Here is a 13692-nt window from a genome sequence, read left to right on the forward strand (position 1 = left end):
CCTGCTGAGGAGAAACCAGATCTGTCCCTGCTGAGGAGACTCCCTCTCCAGATCACAGTGTAAATCGCAGCAAGCCCTCACAGGCTCACGTCAGAATTAGGCGTTCATCCATGTTTCTCAAATGTTACATTTCAAAGTGTTTCAGGTTAAGTTAGGCATTAAGTTCAAATTCTTAAAGTTATGCATTAACTCTGAGTAATTAAAGTAAGGGTTAAGGTTTGGGATAGGCTTAAAACAAAAATATCAAAAACAACTTTCTATCGCTGGATTCGAACATGCAACCTTTCGAACCACAGGTAGATGCTTACACCCATCTGCCATCCCCATCAGGAACACCCTAGCAAAACCGACAGCACTCACGGTTGCCCCTAGTGGCCGGTTTCTACATCATCTCCTGATGTCCTCAGACATGGATGGACGTCGAATACTGACTTATATCACGGTGACCTGCCTGGAAAATAGCCCAGTAACTTAGCCTTTTCTGTTCTGTGGCCCCTGAACGTTCAGCTCCTAACTCAGAACTCAGGGTCTCCTCACTGCTCCGCCAGCCCAGTCGCCACCTCTGACCTCAACACAGAGAAGGGGGGCACAGCTGTGATGTCATCTCCCGCTGACAAGGGCTGTGCTTCGGCTGCAAAGTGAACCAGAGTAAATAAATAGGGGTATTTATACACCAGGCCAGAGACGGAGAGACGCAGGCAGCAGAGGCTCAGGTCTACATGTAGATATAGATATAGTGCACTGAGACGGGGGAGTGGGAGAGAGGTGCCTGTGGTTGTTGTTGACTTTTTCAGAAAGCGTCTGCTGGACGGTGACCAGCTTGCACCCCTCTAGAAGTCCTGGCTTCCTGCAGGTTCCCCCTCGCTGTGGATAGCGTGCCTTTGGAGAGTGGTGCTGGCTGGCCCACCCATCTGTCGGCCTGTATCGCCCTCCACAGCTCTGGAGAAACATGCTCTCCCCAAGCCTTTGTTTCTACAGCCTCACTGCTGCCTCACTGCTACTGCACACAGAAACCAAAGTTCTATCAGGTCTGTAAGTGCGCCAGAGCTCCATCTGTAGGGATACCTTTAAAAAACAATTTTGGCGTGGATTAGAAAACCAGTCAGTATCAGGTGTGACCACCATTTGCCTCATGCAGCGTGACACATCTCCTTCTCTTAGAGTTGATCAGGCTGTTGATTGTGGCCAGTGGAATGTTGTCCCACTCCTCTTCAAAGGCTGTGTAAAGTTTCTAGATATTTGCAGGAACTAGAACACCCTGTCGTACCCATCAATCCAGAGCATCCCAAACATGCTCAACAGGTAACATTTTCTGGTGAGTATGCAGGCCATGGAAGAATGGGACATTTTCAGCTTTCAGGAATTGTGTACAGATCCTTGCGACATGGGCTGTGCATGATCATGCTGAAACATGAGGTGATGGCGGCGGATGAATGGCACAACAATGGGCCTCAGGATCTTGTCCCGGTATCCCTGTGCATTCAAATCTGTAACGGCAGATTTCCTCCTCTTCGTCTGAAGAGGATGGGTAGCAGGGATCGGACCAAAACGCAGCGTGGTAAGTGTCCATATCGTTTATTATAAAACATAAACTGAACACTAAGAACTACAAAACAATAAATGTGAACATGAACGAAAACCAAACCGAAACAGTCCCGTGTGGTGACAGACACGGAAACAAACACCCACAAACCAACAGTGAAACCCAGGCTACCTAAGTATGATTCTCAATCAGAGACAACTAATGACACCTGCCTCTGATTGAGAACCATACTAGGCCGAAACAGAAAACAAACATAGAAACACAAAACATAGACTGCCCACGCCAACTCACGCCCTGACCATACTAAATAAAGACAAAACAAAGGAAATAAAGGTCAGAATGTGACAAAATCGGCATCGATAAAATGCAATTGTGTTTGTTGGCTGTAGATTATGCCTTCCCATACCATCACCCCACCATCACCATCGGGTACTCTGTTCACAATGCTGACATCAGCAAACCCCTCACCCACACAATGCAATACACGCTGTCTGTTGAAACTGGGATTTATCCAAGAGAGCATATTTCTCCAGCTGACAGGGGTCATCGAAGGTGAGCATTTGCCCACGGAAGTCGGTTATGACGCCGAATGGCAGTCAGGTCAAGAAAGACCCCGGTGAGGACGACAAGCACGGAGATGAGCTTTCCTAAGACTGTTTCTGACAGTTTGTGCAGAAATACTTTGTGCAAACTCAGTTTCAACAGCTGTCCGGGAGGCTGGTCTCAGACAATCCCGAAGGTGAAGAAGCCGGATATGGAGGTCCTGGGCTGGCGTGGTTACACATGGTCTGCGGTTGTACTGCCAAATTCTCTAAAACAACGTTGGAGCCGGCTTATGGTAGAGAAATTAACAAATTATCTGGCAACAGCTCTGGTGGACATTCCTGCAGTCAACATGCCAATTGCACGCTCCCTCAACATTTGAGACATCTGCGGCACTGTGTTGTGTGACAAAATGCACATTGTGTACATGTGTAATTATCATGCTGTTTAATCAGCTTCTTAATATGCCACATCTCTCAGGTGGCTGGATTATCTGGAAACCTGGGTTGGCACGCACTGCGCCCGGCCCACCACAGGAGTCGCTAGTGCGCGATGAAACAAGGACATCCCTACCGGCCAAACCCTCACTAACACGGACGACGCTAGGCCAATTGTGCGTTGCCCCACTGACCTTGCGGTCACGGCTGGTTACGACAGAGCCTGGGCGCGAACCCAGAGTCTGGTGGCACAACTGGCGCTGCAGTACAACACCCTTAACCACTGTGACACCCGTGGGGGAAACTGTTTATCAGTTATACCTCTCATCTGGACAAATCACTTCCTGTGAGGTCAGGAGACCCAGGGCGATGATTGACTCAGTGACACCACCACACTGTCCCCATGCTGAGGGGAGGGGAGGGGATGCGAAGCTGGGCTAGCCCATGCCCCAGGTCCAGCTGCACAGTTCCAGGTCACTGGCTGTGCATGGGCCAGGTGCCTACAGTATGAAAAGAATTATGGCAGATGAAGAATCACCACCGGAGACCCTCTTGATGACGCGGGAGCGGCAAGTTACAGGATATTGTAATCAGCTACGTTTATTGGGAACAAATGATATGTGGACAGTAGGGTTTGGAGCTGTCAGATCTAGCCACCACAGTAGAAGTAGAGCTCATGTTTCAGATTAGGGTTCACACTGACATGATACAAAATCAGTCTTTCCCTGCTCTCCCTCCCTCCCTCCCTCACCGTCACTCTCTCTCTCTTTCTCTCTCGCTTTTCCTCTCTCGTTTTTTTCAGTCTGTCAGCCTGACCTCATCTTTGTTCCAATCAACCATAGAGAGAGATCCAATCACCATAGAGAGAGATCCAATCACCAAAGAGAGAGATCCAATCACCATAGAGAGAGATCCAATCAACCATAGTGTTCAAATTACATCGCAAATTATAAGTGACTATAATTGTTTCCACATCTCTTTCATTTCAGGTTTTGAACTCTTTTCATACAACTTGAGATGGTTGATAATTTGCTTGCACAAAAGTCCAAAAGTCCATTATGCTACTGAGTTTATTCAAGTTATTCATTATGATTTTAGACAAATAACCTCCAACAACACAAATGTTATCCAACAATACACCTGCTGTAACGGTTCTCCTCATCATCGGAGGAAGAGTAGTCAAGATCGGACCAAAATGCAGCGTGGTATGTGTCCATGTTAAAATGTAATAAATCAACTGAACACTGAATAACAAAACAACAAAGAGAGTCTACGAAACAGTCCTGTAAGGTGCAACAACACAAAACAGAAAACAACTACCCACAAATCAAGTGGGAAAAACAGGCTACCTAAGTATGATTCTCAATCAGAGACAACGATTGACAGCTGCCTCTCATTGAGAACCATACCAGGCCAAACACATAGAAAACCAAAACTAGAACAACACATACAGTGAGGCAAAAAATGTATTTAGTCAGCTACCAATTGTGCAAGTTCTCACACTTATAAAGATGAGAGAGGCCTGTAATTTGCATCATAGGTACACTTCAACTATGACAGACAAAATGAGAAGAAAAATCAAGAAAATCACATTGTAGGATTTTTTATTAATTTATTTTCAAATTATAGTGGAAAATAAGTATTTGGTCACCTACAAACAAGCAAGATTTCTGGCTCTCACAGACCTGCAACTTCTTCTTTAAGGGGCTCCTCTGTCCTCCACTCGTTACCTGTATTAATGCCACCTGTTTGAACTTGTTATCAGTATAAAAGACACCTGTCCACAACCTCAAACAGTCACACTACAAACTCCACTATGGCCAAGACCAAAGAGCTGTCAAAGGACACCAGAAATAAAATTGTAGACCTGCACCAGGCTGGGAAGACTGAATCTGCAATAGGTAAGCAGCTTGGTTTGAAGAAATCAACTGTGGGAGCAATTATTAGGAAATGGAAGACATACAAGACCACTGATAATCTCCCTCGATCTGGGGCTCCACGCAAGATCTCACCCCGTGGGGTCAAAATGATCACAAGAACGGTGAGAAAAAATCCCAGAACCACACCTAGTGAATGACCTGCAGAGAGCTGGGACCAAAGTAACAAAGCCTACCATCAGTAACACACTACGCCGCCAGGGACTCAAATCCTGTAGTGCCAGACGTGTCCCCCTGCTTAAGCCAGTATATGTCCAGGCTCGTCTGAAGTTTGCTAGAGAGCATTTGGATGATCCAGAAGAAGATTGGGAGAATGTCATATGATCAGATGAAACCAAAATAGAACCTTTTGGTAAAAACTCAACTCGTCGTGTTTGGAGGACAAAGAATGCTGAGTTGCATCCAAAGAACACCATACCTACTGTGAAGTATGGGGGTGGAAACATCACGCTTTGGGTGTCTGTTTTTCTGCAAAGGGACCAGGACGACTGATCCGTGTAAAGGAAAGAATGAATGGGGCCATGTATCGTGAGATTTTGAGTGAAAACCTCCTTCCATCAGCAAGGGCATTGAAGATGAAACGTGGCTGGGTGTTTCAGCATGACAATGATCCCAAACACACCGCCCAGGCAACGAAGGAGTGGCTTCGTAAGAAGCATTTCAAGGTCCTGGAGTGGCCTAGCCAGTCTCCAGATCTCAACCCCATAGAATTTTTTTGGAGGGAGTTGAAAGTCTGTGTTGCCCAGCAACAGCCCCAAAACATCACTGCTCTAGAGGAGATCTGCATGGAGGAATGGGTCAAAATACCAGCAGCAGTGTGTGAAAACCTTGTGAAAACGTTTGACCTCTGTCATTGCCAACAAAGGGTATATAACAAAGTATTGAGATAAACTTTTGTTATTTATTTTCCACCATAATTTGCAAATAAATAAATTAAAAATCCTACAATGTGATTTTCTGGATTTTTTTTTCTAATTTTGTCTGTCATAGTTGAAGTTTACCTATGATGAAAATTACAGGCCTCTCTCATATTTTTAGGTGGGAGAACTTGCACAATTGGTGGCTGACTAAATACTTTTTTGCCTCACTGTAGAATGCCCACCCCAACTCACACCCTGACGAACCTAAACAAGAAACATAACAAAGGAACTAAGGTCAGGACGTGACACCTGCCTTATAAAAATGTCCCTTCCCTGGAACAATAGAAAGGCAGGCAGTCGTCCAATACTTTGTATTGGTGATTTACTCATGTTCTTATTGGAAATAACAGGCATTACACCAAGAGTTAATGATAGAGTGTTCGCTCCAGGCTGTGGTCATTAGAAATTAGACTTATATTATCACTGCATCCTGTATACTACTACACTGAGAAGCAGTTCATGACTTGGCCTTTCAACATTGCTCCGTTGTAGGGCAGTTGTCTTCCAGGTTCCCATGCATGTGCAGGGCAGCTGTGTGTGTGTGTGTGTGTGTGTGTGTGTGTGTGTGTGTGTGTGTGTGTGTGTGTGTGTGTGTGTGTGTGTGTGTGTGTGTGTGTGTGTGTGTGTGTGTGTGTGTGTGTGTGTGTGTGTGTGTGTGTGTGTGTGTGTGTGTGTGTGTGTGTGTGTGTGTGTGTGTGTGTGTGTGCTCTTTGACAGCATAGTTAGGAGGTGCTGATGAAAGAGGAGAGGCTGTGTGGGCCCAGTGCCTCTCAAATTAGCGCAGGAGCCCCGCACCCTGTCACTCGGGAGGCCCAGGCATGCCGGGCTTGTGTGTGTGTGTGTGTGTGTGTGTGTGTGTGTGTGTGTGTGTGTGTGTGTGTGTGTGTGTGTGTGTGTGTGTGTGTGTGTGTGTGTGTGTGTGTGTGTGTGTGTGTGTGTGTGTGTGTGTGTGTGTGTGTGTGTGTGTGTGCGTGTGTGCGTGTGTGTGTGTGCGTGTGTGCGTGTGTGTGTGTGTGCAGGGGAATAGCCTCCCAGTCCTAGCACATCAAAGACATGCTTGGACCTCCCAGAGTTTGGAAAAATTGACTTGAGTTGACCTCCCCCTAACCATTCCTGGGCCATCCTTTATTTAGACCTCCATGTTACCCTTCCACTACAGCCCTTCCACTACAGCCCTTCCACTACAGCCCTTCCAAGGAGATATAAAACACGGAAACTCCCCATGTTTCTGTCATCAAGTCATTTGGTTATTCTGTCCATCTTTCAGTGTTAAGTTACAGGGCAAGATACTAACAGTGGTTGTATCATAGCACCAAGACAGGCAGTCAGCCCAGTGAAAAGAGGACTACCCGTCCCACACAGTCTTTTACCTCACACCTTCACTAACTCATATTACACTTACAGCTGTCAACGTGACACCTTGTCAGCTGATTCAGCTCTCATGTCTGTTTTGTAAGGCTCAGGCACCATAATAACTTTAAAACCACCTACACAGCTTTGAAACATACTGTTTCTAATCATGTTTTTCTACTCCCATTGTCATCTTCTACATTCTCCACTAACTCCTCCCAAAACTTCCCTTCTATTAAATCTCCCAACTCCCTGCCCCCAGCCGCCAACCAAATGCATCCAACAATCATATATCCCCCAACTCCAATGATCATGTCCAAAACCCACCCCCTCCACAGCCCCCTCTCTTACCTGGGAGAAGTTAAGTCCGTTGAGGGGGTGACACTGCTCCTCCACCCGCTCCACCGCTCCTGTCCTCTTCCCCATGCGGTCGGCCTCCTGGGCCAGGAACAGGTCCAGTACGGGGGTCCCCCGGGACCTCACGTCTGACTCCGTCAGAGAGTTAACCATCAGCATCACCCACACAGGCCTCTTCCTCTCCCAGTTTCCTGCAATGGCATTGAAGAGGTAATCAGCGTACAGCCCCCGGCCCCGCTGGTCTGCCGTCATCCAGTAGGGCATCATGTGCTTGACGTAGTCCAGGTGGCGTTTGAGGCGGCGGTACAGGTCCCGGGGCAGCAGGGTCTGCAGGTTTTCCCCGTGGGGCAGCAGCTGGCAGCTGGTCAGCTTGGAGATGGTCAGGGGGTCAGTCAGGTCTAGCTCGAAGAACACGTTGGCGCTGGTCTGAAAGGCCCGTTTGGAGACATCTGGGATGAAGTCCCACACACGGGTATAGGGCACATGGATGGTCCCAAAGAGATAGGAGGGGGGATAGGGAGCTGGGCGCTCCACCGTCCAGAGGAAAGAGTTCATGTCGGTTTGCTATGGAGGCGCAGGGGGGTTGAGGGGGAGGATGAGGAGGAGGAGATGCGAGAGAGAGTTTATGACAATCAGTATTTGAATAGAGTAAATTAACCTTCTGAGTAAAGGCCATTGACAGTAGTTAAGTCAAAAGTACTTTTTGTGATTTAGTGATTCAAAACTGGCTTTTTAGTTGGTTGAGATACAGGTCAATGCAATAGAATCTGTTGAAATGTCAGCTGGAGATAAAGGCAAGGGACTCAATGAAACCTTGTCATCTAACTTCCACTGTGCTGCTCTCTGTCTGTCTGCTGTTCTGAGGCAATGAGTTTATAGTGAAGCTTTCTCCTTGTAAACAGACCCCAGTGTATTGTTGAGGTGCATAGCTGTGCTGCCAATGCCTCTGTGAAGCTGGGAAGCTTTTCAAGGGTTGCTACGGCAGTATAAACATACTGAACCATATAAAACTGCTGCAACCCACCTAACTGGGATATCCTTTACTTGAGGAAGTATTTTTTTGCAAAAGCCATTGGATAGCCTACACAAACAACAAAATGCACACAAATAGGCCTTTGCTGAACATTTTGTCAAACGTGGCTACTGTATCTGGTTTACTGAACACTATAAAAGTCTTTCTTACAGTTCATTAACATTCCAGGGATTTGATGAGGGTCCTTATGCCTTCTTTACAAAAACATCCATAGATCATAGCTCTGCAAAACATAAGTCAAACCATAGAGCTGCTGGTATGATGCTGGGATTGAGGATTTTTTTATTTGTATCAGTAGCTTAGCAGTTTCGCTGGGTCCACCAACATGGTCCAAAAATGTTGCTGTCTTAGAACTCATTTCCTGACATTCTACATATTTTGCCATGATGCTGAGAGAAAATGTTGCTGTCTTAGAACTCATTTTGTGACATTCTACACATTTTGCCATGAGGCTGAGAGAAATTGTTGCTGTCTTAGAACTCATTTCCTGACATTCTACATATTTTGCCATGAGGCTGAGAGAAAATGTTGCTGTCTTAGAACTCATTTCCTGACATTCTACACATTTTTCCATGAGGCTGAGAGAAAATGTTGCTGTTTTAAAGGACAGTTCCTGTAATTCTAAACATTTATTTCATGACTTTCATGATATGTTCATATGCTATCTGGGGGGCCAAGCCCCTTTAAATGTTTATTTCTACCCTAATTCAATGAAAACTTCCCCAGTTGTAATAACAATTGTAATGCCAATGCCATGCTACAATTTGTCATTTTAAATTACGTTTTTTAAAGGATTTCAAAACCCTGTCAAAAGGCATTAAATATTTGGAAATATTATTGTTTTTGCAAGGGATTGTTATTGTCATAAATGTAATTTGTATAATTTTAGGCCTAATTATTGCATTGAACTATGTTTTATACTAAAATGCTTGCACATCCTCTCAAACTTGCAATTTGTGATGAAGACGTTTCAAAACGTTTCTTTGGAAAGGATTTTCACATTAGCATAGCCTAAGTACAACAAAATAAATGCATGGGTGACGCCTACAGCTCTGACTATTATATTTTGGCTATATATTTTGGTAACTTTATACATATCATTTGTTAATCATTAAATCGTCAAACGTCTGTTCGTCTTCACCGAGACAGGAAGACTTCTTTACGATCGAATAAGGATAGTTGAAGTCCGTTTTACTTGACTTGGCCGAGCCCAGACCTGAGGAGAGCTCCTCGCCCGCTGGTTGTAGCTCGCTCCGGAGCACTGATGTGAACAACTCAATTTTATTGGGTAATTACTTTTAACACAAAACAGATACCTCTGTACTGACGTATTACAAATCACATGAAGTGGGAACAGCATATACAGTTCATCCCTGGACCCTGACAACAATGCCATTATAAGATGCAGGTTAAAAATACCAACAATTTCATTATTTTGTGGACTATGTCGTAGCAATACTATCAAGTCAACCCTGATAAATATTTTCAATAATGTATTATAACACATTTGTATTATATTAATAGATCACATCATGCCCCGTTAAAATTAACTGTAATGAACGTTATTACTGCAGTCATGTAATTCCAGTTATGATGTAGGCCTATTGCGTTTCTATCTGGGAATTTGTAGTCTACCAGTCATGTAGACCAGACCAGTCATGTAATCTACGCGTACGACACGCATTGTCTCTATCATCAGCACGAGAGAAGAATCAGAAGGAAATGAATTAGAACCATGAGAAATGCACACTGAGAGACATACAGACAGGAGCATGTGCAACATGGTCCTGGCCAGATAAAATAACACTCAAATGAAATGAATTCGAATGGGCTGACTCCCTTTGTGAAAACAAGCCCATTCCATAATTTTGCAAATATGCCCCATAACTGTTTTAATAGGTCGTGTTTCATTGAAACTCGATCCGTTTGGATTGAAAGGTAATTGAAACTTTTCCAAATAAATGTATGTAAAGTCAAGTCACCCGTTTGTGTTCCCCACTATCTTGTGTCATATAAACAGGCATATGGTAGGCGCGCATGAACCATATTTCGCTTGGCAACTGCTTCCATTTTTCAGGCCCAGACTTATGTGAGGAAACTCAAGAATAGGCTATGTCAAGTAAAATAACTTCTTTTTGAGGTGGCATTGGAAGAAATGATGCTGATTGGAAATTGTTTCAATTATAGGCCAATGGGCTTTCCCTCTTCAACGTGTAGGCTACAGGCCTATTAACGAAGCCTTGAAATAATGTATTAGCCTAACAATATATGATGGCATAATAATAATATTCATAATAACACATGTGATAATTATACTATAATAATACGGTAGCCTAATAAAGTTGCTGTAAACATAATTATTGTTATTGTATTTAACGTGTAGGCAGTTATTATAGCATGTCAATATTTCCATGACAATAACACTCAAAACTTGTTGTTATTGTTACTTTGGTTGTTACACAAAAACTCAATAACTACACAATATCTCACTATTTTTTATATTGGCCTACCCGCTGCACATACGACAACTTATTCAGGAACACTGTAAGCAAAGTGCGTTTATTGAAATTGTATAATTGGTTGTAGTCTACTGTGGCAGTTGTAGACTAGACACACACATTTGCAATTAACCCAAAATATTTAGCTAAAAGGCTTGAGTCTATCCATTCAAGGACATCTCCATGTGTGACATTGCCTCATGACATTACTGAAACAGGTAAGTAACTGTAACTACTCCGCACAACTTACCGACTTCGGTGGGTCACATTGCCTCGGTCTCTCGCGGGTGTCCCGGGGTGCGACAGCGTGCAAGAGAGCGGTAAGTAGGAACCATCGAAGTCCTTGCGGACAGACCATCTCGAGATGAGAGGATAGTGGTGTCGACAGGCTGTTGTAGATACTTCAACCTTCCCCCTGTCTCTTTCTCGCTGTTTACTGGCTTTCGCCTCCTAACATATAACAAAATAGACCCGTATGAGACAGGGTTCGGCTCACATGTGCCATTCGGAAGGAGGACATAGATCATTCCGACTCTCAGCCATTCCCAAACCCCAGGCAACTATTAACGGGCTACGCGTTCTACTTTCCCTATCACTTCTCACTCGGCGCTGTCCTGTGTCAGTCGGTTTTTCAGCAGTTGCAGAGGAAAGTTTTCGCAGTGCGCTCTAGAAGTTTGAAGCCTGGCTGGTTGAGTGGAGGAGGTGGTACGCTTAGAATATTTTCCCCAAATGCTTATTTTAAGAGGAGGGGAAGGTAGGTTTTGAGGGGAAAGGGAGAGCAACAGCTTTGCGTGTGAGTGAGAGATGATATGGGAGATGGAGTCATTCAAACTGTCATCTGTAATTCCAGTGCTTAAAACCCTGCACGAATCAAAATAATGCAATGCCATGTTGCCAACCACTGAAAGGGCAGGTGAGACAATGTTGCAATGCCAGTCTGGTGCCTTTCAAGCCAGGAGTCCTTCAAAAAATCTTAAGTTATGTTAAACATGTCATATGTTTCATTTTCATTCGGTTCACGTGTATCACTGTCATTGCTTGTTTGACACTTTTTGCACAAGAGTTTAATATGGGCCCTTAGGCTCAGTGGCCCAGTCCTGAGTGATTAATGCCTACAATTAAACATCTCAATAAAGACAACTGTGAAGAGTTTTTTATTTATTTATCTTATAATAGCCCTCTTAGATATGGTCATCTTGTGTAATTCTGAATGGTTCTGATGAATGGCCATGTTGAGAGACAAAGTTTTCCCTCTCTTCAGTCCACAGTGTCAACACTATGCCATGACCCATGTTATTGTCCACATGGCAGACAGTGTGACAGAATCAAGTAGTGGGCCATTTATCATGGGAGCCCCTCAAACAAGTGCCACCCGGGCCTCCCCTCTGGGGCGATGGCAGAAAGGCCCTGGACAAGCCATTCTTTGTCCTCTGCCTTGTTTTAACTCTCTCTCCTCACTCCTCTCCTATCATCTCTGGACGCCTGGTCTGTGTTTGACTCTGACTGTCCTCACGGTTCTCCAACTGGATTCTGGATACACATGTAACAAATGATCTGTTTGTTCTGGGGTTGTTGCTTAAGTGTCTTTTATCTCCCTCTACATTCACATTGATGAGCTGAATTGTGATCGTTTCATCTAAGAACTGATCCCAAATCAGTCTACTCAGGGTTTGATTTATGTCTACCCCACAGTATTGGTTATGAAAACATTTTCAAAGTAGCTTTTTTTCATGCATCAGGATAAGAATACCTACCTCCTAGACTTGGCCTACTCATATCTAATCTCATCCGAATGTACCTATTTGCCCTTGCAACTCCCCTTGCAGTTAGTTCTTGTGCAAGACAGGTGATTTCAGTTGCAGCCTCCTCTGTTGTAATGTGACCACCTGCAGACACAGTTACCTGCTTTAACCACACCTTGTGAAAGGCTTCTCTTTGAAGGAGGCTGGTTCACATTCTTGGCTGGTTAGACGAGGCTTATGAGCTGCTGCATGCAGGAGATTCCTGGACAACGGCCAGGATTATATATATATATATATATATATATATATATATATATATATATATATATATATATATATATATATATATATATATATATATATATATATATATATATATATACCAGAGACAGACGGCATAAGAAAATACTTTAAAGTTAATGTTCTGTTTGCAAACCACAGAAAACCCTCAATCCTGAAAATGGATGTCTGGGGACGTGTTAGCAAGACACAGGCACAGAGAGAGGGAGAAAGACAGGGAGAAAGACAGGGAGAAAGAGAGGGAGAAAGAGAGGGAGAAAGAGATAGCACGAGGGGGACAGTAAGTTAGACAGAGCTCTTATTCTGTGCATGTGCACATTGTTCCCATTCCATTCGTAAGTTATCTTGGTAGTGGGGAAACTTTTACAATACATCCATGATTGGACCTGTCATTGACATGCATTTTCAATGTCAATTTTCGGACATTGATCACTACGGTATAATATGCTTATAAGAAATGTATGTGCGTGAATGCACACATACACATGGACAAAGGGAACGAGAGCACTAACAAATGCCCTGGTAATATCCTCTGGTAATGTCCCCTGGTAATGCCTGTTGGTAATGACAGCTGGTAATACCTGCTGGTAATGCCTGCTGGTAATGTCCTCTGATAATGCCTGTTGGTAATGACAGCTGGTAATACCTGCTGGTAATGTCCTCTGATAATGCCTGCTGGTAATGTCCTCTGGTAATGCCTGCTGGGAATGTCCCCTGTTAATGTCCTCTGATAATAACTGCTGGTAATGTCTGCTGGTAATGTCCTCTGATAATGCCTGCTGGTAATGTCCTCTGGTAATGCCTGCTGGGAATGTCCCCTGTTAATGTCCTCTGGTAATGCCAGCTGGAAATCCCTGCTGGTAATGTCCTTTGATAATGCCCTCTGGTGATGCCTGCTGGTAATGTCCTCTGGTAATGCCTGCTGGTAATGTCCTCTGATAATGCCTGCTGGTAATGTCCTCTGATAATGTCCTCCGATAATGCCTGGTGGTAATGTCCTCTGGTAATGCCTACTGGTAATGTCCTCTGATA

At 44.2% G+C, this 13692-nt stretch overlaps 1 protein-coding gene across 1 annotated transcript in view; it reads right to left on the reverse strand.

The window, feature by feature from the left end:
- trabd2b (TraB domain containing 2B) overlaps positions 1-11331 on the reverse strand; it is a 73736-nt gene extending 62405 nt beyond the window's left edge. The window contains exons 1-2 of the mRNA XM_046302299.1: positions 10869-11331; positions 7082-7651 (exon numbers count right to left, since the gene is read on the reverse strand). Of these exons, the coding sequence (XP_046158255.1) occupies positions 7082-7651; positions 10869-10976 (678 nt within the window). The 5' untranslated portion in view covers positions 10977-11331. The remainder of the gene's footprint in view (positions 1-7081; positions 7652-10868) is intronic.
- Positions 11332-13692: the final 2361 nt, after the last annotated feature.

Source organism: Oncorhynchus gorbuscha, linkage group LG15, assembly GCF_021184085.1.
Source record: "Oncorhynchus gorbuscha isolate QuinsamMale2020 ecotype Even-year linkage group LG15, OgorEven_v1.0, whole genome shotgun sequence".
In the NCBI taxonomy this organism is placed as follows: domain Eukaryota; kingdom Metazoa; phylum Chordata; class Actinopteri; order Salmoniformes; family Salmonidae; genus Oncorhynchus; species Oncorhynchus gorbuscha.